General features: G+C 41.2%; 1 protein-coding gene across 5 annotated transcripts in view; it reads right to left on the minus strand.

The window, feature by feature from the left end:
- The window catches only part of BAZ1A (bromodomain adjacent to zinc finger domain 1A), a 127,669-nt gene that overhangs the window by 64,125 nt on the left and 48,691 nt on the right, over positions 1-14,853 (minus strand). For all 5 annotated transcript variants that reach the window (XM_032762846.2, XM_032762847.2, XM_075065508.1 and 2 more), the window contains 4 exons: positions 10,553-10,654; positions 8,798-8,885; positions 2,821-2,955; positions 2,190-2,289 (listed from right to left, as the gene is read on the minus strand). In XM_032762846.2, the coding sequence (XP_032618737.1) occupies positions 2,190-2,289; positions 2,821-2,955; positions 8,798-8,885; positions 10,553-10,654 (425 nt within the window). The remainder of the gene's footprint in view (positions 1-2,189; positions 2,290-2,820; positions 2,956-8,797; positions 8,886-10,552; positions 10,655-14,853) is intronic.

A 14,853-nucleotide genomic window follows, 5' to 3' on the forward strand; every position in this document is an offset into this window, starting at 1 on the left:
CGAGTGTTGCTAGGGTAAAAGTTTCTCCGACGAATGTGCACGCGGCGCGCGCACACCTAACTGGAATGGATATGAGCAAGCACTCGAAGAAGAAGGAAATATTTCTTCACACGCACAATCAACCTGTGGAACTCCTTGCCAGAGGATGTTGTGAAGGCCAAGACCATAACAGCGTTCAAAAAAGAACTAGATAAATTCATGGAGGTTAGGTCCATCAATGGCTATTAGCCAGGAATGGTGTCCCTAGCCTCTGTTTGCCAGAAGCTGGGAATGAGCAACAGGAATGGATCACTTGATGATTACTTGTACTGTTCATTCCCTCTGGGGCACCTGGCACTGGCCACTGTCAAAAGTCAGGATACTGGGCTAGATGAACCTTTGGTCTGACCCAGTGCGGCCATTCTTAGGTTCTTAATATAATGAATTTCCATTGTTATATGTTTAAACAAAAAATATTTTATTCTGAAATTTTTTTTTTTTTTTTTTTAATATAAATGTCTCTTTATGGAGAACATACTCATTCAATTACTTGCTATAATGTTTTAGTAATCCCAATATGAAAAAAGTTACAATACTTGTGAATAAATTTGTTTTAAATCAGAGTTTGTAGGGCAGTGATTAGCAAAATGAACACGCAAAACTAGTGTAATACACAAATATGTACAAAATATGCGCATTCTATTTTTTGGGTTAAAAATCATGAGAGTGTGTAAGGTCATTAGCTATTTTGAAGCCAAATTCCATATTTCAGTGGCCATGTGCTAGTCAGGCCCATAGAACCTGAAGGCTGACATATATATAATTTTCATGATAATACATGCCATGTCACTTATCAGAAGATCAACTGTTCCCAAATTCAGTTTGGAGCTAGAGGCTGAACCAAAAGGATTTTGGTTGCTCAATGGCATGATGGAAAGATAGAGTTAAGCTATCCTGATATAGGACCAAATTATAGCCAATCCTGGAAATCAGGACAGGGAAGTAACTGGGCCTACCTAAGGTGCCCCTTTATTCCCTTGTGCCTTACTGCCACTTCCAGCATGCAGAAGTACCTGGCTCTGCAGAGTCTTCATGTCCACTCTCTTGCACAGATGGACCCGTAGTCCTCAAATCCTAATCTCCCTTCCAGACTTCTCAAAGGGAAGTGCAACAACATTCTGCCCCTTATCCAAGCAAACTGGACAATCTTGCCCAAAGGGCAGAAATCTTTAACTACACTTATCCCTTCTGAGAAAATAAAAGGATAAGAAATGGAAATTCCCCAAGGCACTGAACAGATGCCAACCCCCAACCCTATAGTCCTTAAACACAGATTTTGAAAGAGAGCGAGTTTGACTGAAAAGGGACTGCAGGCTTTTAATACCTTGTCTACACAAGAAAGTTGCACTGGTTTAATTTAAGTAGTTTTAAAAACTGATATAAAGGCTGTGTGGACATTAGTTTAAACTGGGCTTGTTTTGGTCTAGCTAACCCAGTTCCTTCTCACCTTAAAACTAAACCAATAAGTATCTCAAACTGGGGGTGGAGTAGGAGGGTGGGGGAGAGAAAGAGTATCGATACACAGTTACTGTTTGCACTTATTTAACAACTAAAATACTTTGAAATCACGCCTGAACAATTGTGTCATGTAGACAAGCTCCAAGTCTCTGTGGAATGATATGTCGAGGATTATTAAAGTGTCTGTTAGAAGCTTTTAGTGTCTGTTAGAAGCTTTTAGTAAGGCTTCTTATAGATTTAGATAGGGGTTCGTGTTCATTTTTGGTTAAACTTCTGAAGTATTCTTTTATATAGTTTTTCCTTCTAATCAGAGATTGATCTCTCTCTCACTCTCTGTGTATATACCAATCATCTGGCTTTACAAATCCATAGTTTTGTATATACTGATCCTATAGCACTTATATTTAGATTTAAGAATAAAAACGTGTTTGGTAAGTTTCCCTCACATTTTGTCTGTACTTAACTTTACAGAAGAGAGCAGTATAATCTGACTGCCTGTGATGCCTCTATTATATTATAGTAGTATTGTATCAGGGAGACAACCTCAAGGATTGAAACAAGTCATATTTAATGGCATTGCACGTTTTAAAATGAAAATTTTAATGAAAGCCGATACCCAAAATGCCATTATTACAATCAGCTCTTGGGTCTGCAAGAACTGGCGTTAACAATTACAGGAGGGCTGAACTTACCCATGGCCTGCATTTCTTCTTTTTGTTTCTGGAGTCTTACCCTTTCCTTTGCCACTTTACTTCTGTTTCCTGGAGTATTTTGTTTACTAGCAATCTTGTCCTGGAAAAAGAACACAGCAGCTATGATTGGAAAATATATTGCAGTTCAACACATTCTTTCAAGAGCTGTATAAACAAAGAATAACTGTAGCTTTACTTCACACTGAAGCATACTGCTCCTCAGGCATTTGTCTAATAATGGGAAGACCAAGAAGATTCTCTGCAATTTAATAAGTTTAGAGTTCTAGGTTGTGCTAGAATCCTGTGTAATTAGAGACATATGTTGTTTTCATTGTGGTTGCAAGCGAAGTTTTAGTTTTAGTGTGCAAGACACCAACTGTACCCTACAGTAGACATACTGGAAAACTAATTTTCTGCTACCTTCATTGATGGTAGAACCCTCTCACATGCATTTATCTGTACTCCTTTTTCCACTACCTGTTGAAATTAAAAGGTTAAATATCACGCTTGCTCCCTGTTGATATCCCCAAATGTAAGACAAGATCTACTTTTATGCCAGATATACAAGAGATCATAAATTTCCCAAATTCATTTTCAAGATGGAAGACGTTCACTTTTTGTCGTTACTTACACGACTAATAGATATCCTCTTTGGAGGCCTCCCTCGCCTTTTGTTTGCAGGACTGAAGATAAATGTAGGTGGGTCATCAGAGAAGAAGTAGGAGAAATCTTGTTCTGCTATCTTGTATTTTGCAACTGACATTGCCTTAATACAGGAATATGAAAGTATAGATATTTGTTATGAAGTTACATAATTAGGAAACCATGCTTTCAGAAAGACAATAAAAGCAACTAGATTAATATTTGTTAGTTCAAGGGGAAAAACAAACAAACATTCTCTTTTACAATGGTTCAAATGCAGAATTAATCCAGCAAAGAGAGAGATTAATAAGAGATTGAGATCTCAAACTATCTTGCAGCTCCCACTGAATGTAGTGGGAGTAGTGCATGTGTTCCTGCAGGCAGAACTTGGCCCCAACATAATGTACATGCAGACTTTAAAATTAGAAATTAATTTTGAACTACCTTTAAACAAATGTGTGTTTCTCATATGTGTCTGCCAAGACTGGAATTCAGAGATGAGAGTCTGATAGGGTGACCAGATAGCAAGTGTGAAAAAATAGGGACAGAGGGTGGGGGGGGGGGGGCGGTAATAGGCACTTATATAAGAAAAGGCACTAAATATCTGGACTGTCCCTATAAAATCAGGACATCTGGTCACTCTAGAGTCTAACCCTCCCTCTGGTTCCTTTACACTACATAAAAGGGCTTGAGCAGTGTAAAAAGGCCCTAAAACCCATGTGTGTTCAGGAGAGGATTCACCCAGCACAGGCACAGCAGAAAACAGCAATTAGGCTATCTTTCAAGGACCTCTTGCAAGTAAACGTATTTGTGAGGCTGGAAGGACTGTATCCAGAGTGGGATCAGCACAGCACTGCAGATTCTGGGCAGTGCTTCAGGAAGGAAAAAGGGCAGGCTAGAAAATTGCCATAACTTAGACAGCCAGCCTTCGATGCCTAAATTACATGAAGGGCCTCTTCAGCCACGGAAGAGCACAGGATTGGAAGGTGGCCTTAGCCCCCTGTCCTCTGTACCGTGAATTCCACGTTGCACATCTCAGAGACGCAGCACAGAATCTCACAGCAAACGTTGAGAGTTCTGAGTTTTACCAGGGGCTTTGGTCCCCCTGCCCAGGTGGTGAGGCTCAGGTGGGCTCAGGCTTCAGTTCCCCCACCTGGGGTCATGTACTAATGTTTGTTGTCAGAAGGGGGTCATGGTGCAATGAAGTTTGAGAACCCCTGATCTAGGACCTGATCCAAAGCCCACTGATGTCAATTGGACTCCTACACACACATAGGTCTCATTAATGTTACAGATTTAGGGTTTGTCTTTACTGCATAATTAACTAGATCTGTAACTTGAGTTTTGCTCCTAATCCAACTCCAATCCATGTATTAAATTCTGTAGCTCAAATTAAGGGTTGCTTTAAACTTGAGCTAGCTGGCCTGCCAGGGAGGGGGAAAGAAACTGGAGTGCTGCTCACAACAGAGGTAATTAAACTGCTGCATCCCCAGTATATAAATTACAATAGCTCATCAACTGCTAACCCAATCACTCTGCTAATCTAAACACACTGCATAGTTTGAGAGTTGTTTCAGCACAGGCGCTCTCAGGCGCTGTCTACCCTGGTAAGTTTCTGCACAGTAAAGCAGCTTTCTGCCCTGTAACTCCCAAGGTGTACACACTGCCACACCACTTAGTACGCACAAACTGCACAGTTGTAGCGCTCTTTAAAAAAAAAAAAAACAACAAAACAAACAAAAAAACACACACAACACCCCCACCCCAATGAGAGACATAGAGCTTTCTGTGCCAGGGGCTACAGCACTGCGGTGCCAGTGTAGACACCATGCAATTACAGCACTGTGATTGGCTTCCCGGAGATATCCCACAATGCCTGTTCTCAACTCTCTACTGTCCTGTCCTCAGGTGGCCAATCGTCATCCCCCACCCCATACATTCCTTTGCAAGTTTGAAAGTCTCCTGCCTGTTTGCTCGGTGATGTGTGCAGTGGTCTCAGTTAGGGTGACCAGAAAGCAAGTATGAAAAATCGGGACAGAGGTAGGAGGTAATAGGAGCCTAAATAAGAAAAAGACCCCAAAATCACAACCGTCCCTATAAAATCGAGACATCTGGTCACCCTAGTCTCAGTGCATCTTTCCAAATGGCCATGCCTGCTCCATGCACCAGGTGATCGATACCCTGGTTGGAGTGATGCCGAGCTGCTGGACCTCATCGGCATTTGGGAAGAGGAGGCTGTGCAGTCCTAGCTGTGCTCCAGCTGTAGGAATTATGATACCTATGGACAGATTTCACGATGTATGACAGAAAGGGGATATGACTGGGTCACGTTGCAGTGTAGGGTAAAAGTGAAGGAGCTGTGGGTGCTGTGCCCACAAGCTGCCGGTTCTACAAAGAGCTGGATGCAATACTCAGTGGCAACCCCACCTCCACTGCGAAGGCCTCTGTGAATACTTTGTTGGCTCACGTGCCAATTGAGAGTGGACCGAGCCAGGAGGAGGAAATCTTGGATAAAGTAGGGGAGGGAGAACCAGAGGCACAGGATGACTCGGAGGCCAGAGATCCATGCAGTCAGGAGCTCTTTTCTACCCTGGAAGAGCCTAGCCAGTCACAGCAGTTGGATCTTGGCAAAGTGTAAACAGGAGAGGAGGCCCTGGTAAGTGGATCTGACTTTGGGAATTGCTGAAGTGAGTTGTAGGGGGCAGGAGCATTGCAGAAAGCAGGCTTATCTCCCACCACATGCCTAGTCTGAGCAGCGGAACAGACTGTTGATATACTCCCTCACTTCACGTGAATCTCCCTCAGAGATCTCCAGGAAACTCTCATGTAGATACTGGGCAATCTGCTGCTGTAGGTTACTCAGCAGAGCTGTTTTGTTTCTTGTCCCATTAATGGTAACTTTTCCGTCATGGGGGTGGGGGAAGAGAGAGATAGACAACATTGCTGCACACAGGCTAACACGCACAGGGACCAGGGCAGAAGCTGCAGGCTTGGAGAAGACCCTTCCTTGATTCCCTGCTCACCCTCAGCAGCGAGATATCGTCCATAATAATCACATCCTGTGGAAAGTGTGAGGACAGGAATGATTATCAGGCCCTCCCCTACAGTGTTGGCTCTCACCAAGAGCCACATGCCCAGTGTACAGCAGAGTCCAAGAAGAGTGATTTACCCTGCCCCTGCTGCTACTCACCATTTAGGGGGTCTTGTGGCTCATGTGTGCTTGCCTGGGGTCAGCCAGTTAGTGATAGGTGTGTGAGTACTGACTGTGTTTTAAAGCACTAAATCAGTGTTGTTTGTATTGCAAACAATACTGCTTCTGTAAAACGTTGCATTTAAACATCACAGATGACCTTTGGAGCCCAGCCTCCCTCTTTGTTATCAGTGGTGGAACGACTGCGCAGAACACCCATCCATCCGCAGTTTGGCCCTGCTGAAGTACAGCACCAGCTGCACTGTACTTCAGAGTGGAAGGCTGGGTATGATCCCTGGAGACACACAAATCTGTAGCTGTCCTGGAACCCCTCCTCCTCTTGAGACCTTCCCCCAGATCCTATTCCTCTTTCCTGCTGATGAATGTTTTCATTTGACTCTCTCCTCTGGTTGCTGTCTTTTACTAAAAGAATTGTGTTGGTTTGAAAGCAATCTTTATTCTATAAGTGAAAGCAAAAAGAACACTGCAAAGCAACCTACAATAGTATTAGGCCCCCTTCTTGCCTCATGTGCACCAATCACCTCTTAGCATTACAAGCACTGCAATCCCGAGCACAGCAATAAATATTAGGGACTTTCAGCGTCAAATTGCTGCCTCAAGGCATTCCTTAGCCTTATGGCCCCACGCTGTGCCCCTCTAATAGCCCTGGTCTCTGGCTGTTCAAACTCAGCCTCCAGGCGCTGAGACCCAGCGGTCCATGCCTGAATGAAGCTTTCACCCTTCCCTTCACAAATATTATGGAGAGTACAGCACGCAGCTATAAGCATAGGAATATTGTCATCAGCAAGGTCCAGCTTCCCATACAGGCATCACCAGAGGGCTTTTAAAACAGCCAAATCACACTTAACAGTCATTCTGCACTTGCTCAGCCTGTTGTTGCATTGCTTCTTACTGCTGTCAAGCTGCCTTGTGTATGGCTTCATAAGCCATGGCATTAAGGGGTAGACGGGGTCTCCCAGGATCACATTTTGACTTCCCCTACCTTGATCTTCTGGTCCAGGAAGAGAGTCCCTGCTTGCAACTTCTTGAACAGGCCAGTGTTCCAAAGATGTGTGCATCATGCACCTTTCCGGACCAGCCTGCATTAATGTCTGTGAAACGCCTACAGTGATCCACAAGCACCTGGAGAACTACTGAGAAATACCCCTTCTGATTAATGTATTCAGAGGCTAGGTGGTGTGGTGCCAGAATTGGAATGAGCGTACCATCTATCGCCCCTTCACAGTTAGGAAAGCCCATTTGTGCAAAGCCATCCACAATGTCATGCACATTGCCCAGAGTCATGGTCTTTCGGAGCAGGATGCGATAAATGGCCCTGCACGCTTCCATCAACATGAGTTCAACGGTCGACTTTCCCACTCTGAACTGCTTAGCGACTGATCAGTAGCAGTCTGGAGTAACCAGCTTCCACAGTGCAATCGCCACGTGCTTCTCCAGCAACAGGGCAACTCTCATTCTTGTGTCCTTCTGCCGCAGGACTGGGGCGAGCTCGACACATAGTCCAATGAACGTGGCTTTCCTCATGTGAAAGTTCTGCAGCCACTGCCTGTGATCCCAGACATGAATCACAATGTGATCCCACCACTCAGTGCTTGTTTCCCAAGCCCAAAAGCAGTGCTCCACTGTGGCCAGCATCTCCCTGAATCCCACAAACAATCTTGTATCGCAGCCACTACGCAGGGTGAGATCAGTGTCAAACTCCTCTTGCTTCTGTAGTTTAAGGCCAAAAAGTGTTGGTCAGAGTGAACAGCATACTGGTCAGCAGTTTGGAATCCATTCCTGCAGATCGAAGATGCAGGGCATGCAGTACACAAACCATTGAAAGATGGCCCCAAGTGCAGAGAGAAGCACAGGGATTCCTGAGATGCGAAGCAATGCATTACAGGGCTTTGGGACAGGACCCAGGATGCCCCACAACCTCCTCCACCTCCCCACAAGTCTTAGCGGCAAAAGAGAAAGAGGTGCTCTGTGGGATAGCTGCCCAGAGTGCACCACTCCGAATAGCGCTGCAAGTGTGAACACACTACTGCGCAGGCAGCTGTCAGTGTGACCACACAACAGCAGTTTTCCTTCTGCACTCTCTGAGCGGCGCAGTAACTTTGCCAGTGTAGACGTAACCTTGCTCCAGCGAGGTTATTTCAAGTGGGATAACGCAAGTGTATTAACTTGAACTGTTGCAGTAAAGATGAGCCCTGGATCCTTTTATCTGAAGAGAGACAGGATTACAATAGGGGAGGGGGTTCTCAAACTCGGGGTCAGGACCTTTCGGGGGTTGTGACATCATTATATGGGCTGGTGCAGGGGGGAGGAGGGGAGGGAGGTCGAAAGCTGTCAGCCTCCACCCCAAACCCCACTTGCCTCCAGCATTTATAATGGTGTTAAATATATTAAGAAGTGTGTTTAATTTATATGGGGGTGGGGGTCGCACTCAGAGGCTTGCGATGTGAAAGGGGTCGCCAGTAAAGAAAAGAAGTTTGAGACCCACTGCAGTAGAGTGACACTAGCTTATTGTGCCATGTCTTACTCACTGAATTTTGTACAGCTTAAAGAACACACCAGATGTATAGTTTGGCTGATAAAAGCAGAAAACCTACTAAAAATTTCACCTACTTATAATAAATAATGATAATTTATAATGAGAGCAGCTATCTTTTTCAGTAAAAAAGTCTTAAGAGGAAATATGTGAGTTCATATAATCATATTTCTAGATGACAATGCTCTCTCTCTTCTACAAACAATTTATCCACTTATTTACCTTAGTTCTAATGACTCCATCATGTGGTTCACAGTGTTGTTTCAAAAAAAGTTTAAGTCTATCACGAGAGAAGAGATGTTTCCTCCGGCTATGGTGTGTTTATAAAAAAAAGAAAAAAGAGCAACATTACCAACTAAAATCAATCTACATTCACTTATAAGGAATGTAAATTTACAGATCACACAGAAACAGTGTGTCATATGATTTCTGCCTTCTCTAATTTTCTCAGTAAAGTTTTAATTTAGTATTTTTTTAGACAACTATTGTTCTCAACAACCTTAATGAGAATCAAGATTTCCACATCAAAAAAGTTGAATTACTGTACCCAAAATATTATTTTAGATATCCAGACTTTGACTTTTGTTTTAAATCCAGGGAAATCCTATACAGAGAGTAAGAGATTTCATACAATTCTGTACATACACATACACACACACAAATAATCTCTGTATCACTGACTCTGTAGCTTTCCCAATATTAAACAAAAACAATAATATAAGTTATTTGTTCTGCAATGGTATCTAGAGGTCCCATCCGAGACAGGGGCCCCATTGTGCTAGGCACTATAAACTCATCAACAAGAGACAACGCCTTCCCTGAAGATTTATTTACCATCTAAATAGACAGGAGAGACAGTGAGATAAAAGAAATGTTAATATTCTCATTTCACAGATGGGGAAGTGAGGTACAAAGACCCTAATTCAGCAAAGCATTTAAAGTATGTGTTTACGTCCAAATTAAGCGTGTGCTTAAGTGTTTGCGAACAGAAAGAGACTACTGTGTCAGAGACAAAGAAATTAAATGACTTGCCCAGTGTCATAAGAAGTCTGTGACACAACTAGCAATTGAACCCAGATGTCTCAAGTGACAGCCCAGTGTTTTAGCCACAAGACAATCCCTTTCATTCTTAAGCCTGTGTATTCTTTTTCTTATTGCACCTATTTCTGAAGCTACTAGAGATTGATTACAGTACAAATAATTTAGTTCCAGAATGAGTCTGTGTTAATACATCAAATACCACTAGAGTCACTCAGATCACACACACTATGGAAGTTGATGCAGTTAAATCTTTTTTTCTTTTTTTTTTTTTTAAAGAGTAAAAAAAAACAAAAACAAAAAAACTTATCACAGTTTGTTAGAGTGAGGTTATTAAAAACCTTCAATTTTAAAGAGCAACAATTACATCCTGTCAAAATGTCAATCGCTTAAAAACGACTGCAGAACTCAGCTCCCCAGTTTCTAACTGTTTAAAGTCAATATAGCTAAAATGTACACAGTTTACAATACAAATACTACAGAAGATCTGTGGGACACAGATAGAATGTTTGGCTTCAGTATTTCTAATTGAGTGTTGAATACATTGTAAAACAGGGGTCGGCATTCTCTGGCACGCGGCTCACCAGTGTAAGCACCCTGGCAGCCCGGGCCAGTTTGTTTACCCGTACATCCCTCAACCGCGCCGCTTCCTGACGCCCCCATTCACCTGGGATGGCAAACCACAGCCAGTGGGAGCCACAGTCGACCGAACCTGCCGACACAGCAGGTAAACAAACTGGCCCAGCCTGCCAGGGTGCTTACCCTGGCGAGCCGTGTGCCAGAAGTTGCCGACCCCTGTAGTAAACCCAAGTGTTACTTTGATCAGACATAATCTTACCATGAATCATATACTCATAGTGAAGACAATACAGTGAGTAATTCCAGCACAGTGCAATTCTCATTTACATACAAGCACAGTGACAAAACAGTAATTTTTACCTTATCTGAGATGCTTTTACAGTAACAGATTCATATAGTTCTTTTTTAATAGGCTGGACTTTATACTTGAACAAGGAGGGATCAATTAATGCTTTTTCCTTCCTAAAAAGTAAAATAAAAAGATGAAGTATTTTGAACACACACACACAAAAAAATTACATTTCTAAATAGATTTTGGAACACGGATCTTAGAAGTAATTATACTTATCAACAGAATATGCCCTTGGAAAGTACATTAGCACATACAGTGGCACTGTTACGTGCCTAAGTGCTCTGCAGGGACGAGACACACACACACACACACACACACACACACACACACACACACACACAGTGAGAGATATGGCTTTTAATGAAGGTAAGGAAAACACACTCGCAACGGGGACTCGGCACGTTGCTAGTTCAAAGCAGGGAACGAGTCCAAAGCAGCAAGACAGATCCTACTAAATATAACTTTATGCTAATAGCATGTAAAACAACTCATACATAGGCATGTGGGAGCTTTCCCACAACTAAACTATCTTTAATGGCAAACGGCCAGGCTTTTCTAAACACGCTGGCTTCCCAGGCTGAGCTGCAAAGAGCATTTGCTAGCACAAAACACCCTTTAGTAACTTGTCCCTGAGAAGACGAACAGCCTCAGCTAAACCACCGTGACAAAATCTTCCGCAGTCCCTTACAGGCACCCATAACTTCCATTGATGCCAATCAACTCATTGACTTCTAAACAAAATAATAAAAATGCCAAATACATGTGTACTTGCATTTAGTTTTAAAATCAGACAGAACAAGAAAGTCTAATAAAGAAATATTTTATAATTTAACTCCATACCCCAAAGTTCATGCTGTTACCATCAGCTAGCTACTTGCATGAATCAAGCAAAGGAGAGGAAAACAGCCATACTGCTGTAATAACTAAAATGCAACACTTTAAAGGACCAGTCTAGGAGGATGAATACTCTAGCTGGCAACATTTTGAAAGGAAGAGGCTTCACAAGACAATGCATTACTTCAACTTTTTGGAAAAATTGATTGACAGAAAGATAGACAATGCATGCTATCAAGACTAAGAGTCATGTCTTATGACAAATTAGTACAGTAGATTCAGCATATTTTCCTTATGAAGGCTTATGTATTTTTCCACCACCAGGGATCCTAGAAATCAGTTTCCCATGGAAAACTGCAGAATTTTTGTTTTTACAGAGAATCTTTAGTTTTTACACTTTGTGAAAAAATAAAACCAGATATTAACTGAATAAATGACACTGGTACTTTCAGTAAAATTTAATGTGCACAACCTACTCCTCTTCTCTTTGATTTTTGAATGCACTTTAAATTTACAGTGGAACCGCGTTTATCCAATCTAATTGTGACCAGGGCCAGACTGGATAATCAAATACTGGGAGAATCAGCAAAGAGCTTTCTATCTCTTATTTTAAGATGAAGGGAGGGGCTCGGGCACGCAAACCCAAACAGGGATGACAGCTGGAGCCCCTGCCATCCAGAGGCTGACCACCTGAGCCCAGCCCAGTTAGGCTGGTGGTTTGATTAATACAGAGAGCCAGGTAATGGCGGCTTGGATAAACAGGGTTCTACTGTATATCAATAAAACTGTGTTCAACTGATACCTATAAATATTGTGGCTAGGGAAACTCAAGTTCAGCGTTTCATTTCAATCATGGAAAACTGCAAATTTTTATGGGGTTTTTTATTTGACAAAATTTTGGTTCATCACGGAAAACTAGGATCCCTATTCATTACCAAGATGAAGATGCTATCGTATGCCTAAAACATATCTAAGACAATATTTTAACACTATTTGATTTTATTAAAAAATTAGACACTGTGCTTTAAACAGAACGATAATGGTACTATTTATATACAGAAAACATACAACAATGAAACTAAGTGGTGTGAAGTTATGATTTTATTTTGTTTCAACTATCTTGTGTTTTATTATTAAATAATAATACTGAGCTCTCATATAGTGCTTTTTCATCCATAATTTCAAAGTGCTACTGTTTTAGCAGGCACAGGACTAGACAATTCAAAATTAATATTGGATCTGGATGGGAATATACATTACACGGAAGGACTGGTATCTTTCTGGCAATACACTGTAATGCTATTCATAAAATGCTTGAAGATGGACTCTATTGCCCATTGTAGCTTGCGTTTCGTTTACCATTCTTGAAACTATTTTTATTCCTAGAAGAACACATCCAAGAGATTTTTGGAATCGTATATAAGGCTTACACACATATGAGATTTGCCCCAGCATTCTGATTCATACACACGGGTCTGCCTGGTGGATATATACAAAATACAGATGCACAATTGGACAAATCTTACAAAAAAAACCCAAACCGATGAACAGCCCTGTAAGACGGAGCCAGTGTCCTCTGAAAATGAGAAACAAGGGTCTCTTACATCCTAAATCTTGGTATCTCTTTTTAGAACAAAAACCACCCCGTTAAGCAACTTTTTTTCTGACGGAGCTGCTTATAATGGTCAAATGATTTCCCAGCTGGTAAAGTCTTAAATCCAGATTGTTTCTTGAGAGTTTTGTTTGATTTAAATATACACATCTCTATCTCAAAGGAGGTATTAGCCTTGCTCATAGCACTGTATCTGTTGTACTTGTGAACTAGTACTCTTATCCAAATTCTCGGAAATGCATAATATCTGTTAAAGTGTGGAGGTTTGAAACTATAAAACTCATACACACCATACTCTCAAATAAAAATTTTTGTAATTAAAAAAACAAATCAAACCAAATCACTTACATCTAGACTGCTATGGCTAATTAAAAAGTCAATAAATCCCCAATTTAAACAAGATTTTAAAAAGTACTAAAATTGCACTGATATATCGTTTGAAATTTATTAAATATAGTTTAGTTAGGATAGCACTAAAGGACCCTTTCATTTTCTTTTGATTGTATGAAGATAATTTTGGAGAGAGTGAGTTTACTAAGACTGGATGTGTAACATCTTGAAGACTTTCATATAAGATTAGGTCTTCCACATTTAGATTAATCTATAATCTGAAGATACGAAAACTAAAACAAAGATTTGGATTAGAGTGTTACCTACATATGAATTATGAACAGGCTAATTTTCCCACCATACATCATAATATTTGGGAACCTTCTCTGTCTAACATCTGGTAGAAAACAAAATCAATCAGAATAAGCAGTATTAAGAGTGTTTTCTAAACTCCTTTATCCATTTTAAATAGATTCACAGTCCCAACACCCAATGTAACTGAAAACTAGAGTAAGGAATAGTTTTTCCCCATATGACTCTGAAATTTTTGCAACCCATATCGGGGGACTGGGACAAGGAAATAAAGACCAATCTCACACATTTATTCCACCAACATATATATTGATATGAACAGGCTGAGTCCCTATCCAGTCCTCAACAGATCATAAAGACCCTGAGATAATTTTCAAACTTACCCCTTTCTGGTGTCTAGCTTTAGTAGGAACTCAAAAACAATAAAAAAACAACAAACTCTTAGCCTTAGCTTCCTCCTCAAGTGTAGGTATTCCTAGGGTTTTCCTCTCAAATATCCTCAATCCTAGGCTTCCTCTAGTCCAAAGAAACACCTCCTTTAGACCCTGTCTGGAGATAATGAGGCACACCTGCTAGCATAAATTAGCAGTAATTAACCTAAATCCTAAAGTGGAGTTTTGGCACCTGACTCTAGCATGACTCAACAGAAGAGCCCTGCATTCTTATAAAAGGGCTCAACAATATGCTATCCAGTTAGAATTTGCAGATCTTATTGTATTGCAAAATCTTCTCTAGAGAAGAAGAGCAGCTGTTGGGGTTATTACTTTGTTATACATGGAAGAGTTCTGAACTTTGAGAGTTATTGTATTATTCTGCCATTTAAGTCAAAATAATAATACTTTGATTTTATAGAACACCTTATCAACATGAAATAAGCCTTGTAACATCCATGCTGAGGTACGTATTACTATCTCCAATTTACAACTGTGAAGAATCGGTGTAGAATCAGGGAAAGAACAAAAGCAGATCTTCTGATTCCTAATACTGTGCTGAAAGCAAATAAAATAAAATAAAAAGTCCACTCCTGCCAAGCTGGTTAAGGTAAGATTCACTTACCTATCCAGAGTATATACAAGGTTCTCTTCACAGCATATTCTATAAAAGCTGTTGAAGCCAGATTCCTAGTTAGGTGGCAGACAAAGAAGGGCAGCAGCCATTCATGCAGGCAATAGGCTAAAATTGTAGCCATTGACAGACTACACTGCAGCCTAGTGGCCTGCT

The sequence above is a fragment of the Chelonoidis abingdonii genome, chromosome 4 (assembly GCF_003597395.2).
Source record: "Chelonoidis abingdonii isolate Lonesome George chromosome 4, CheloAbing_2.0, whole genome shotgun sequence".
Classification (NCBI taxonomy): Eukaryota; Metazoa; Chordata; order Testudines; family Testudinidae; genus Chelonoidis; species Chelonoidis abingdonii.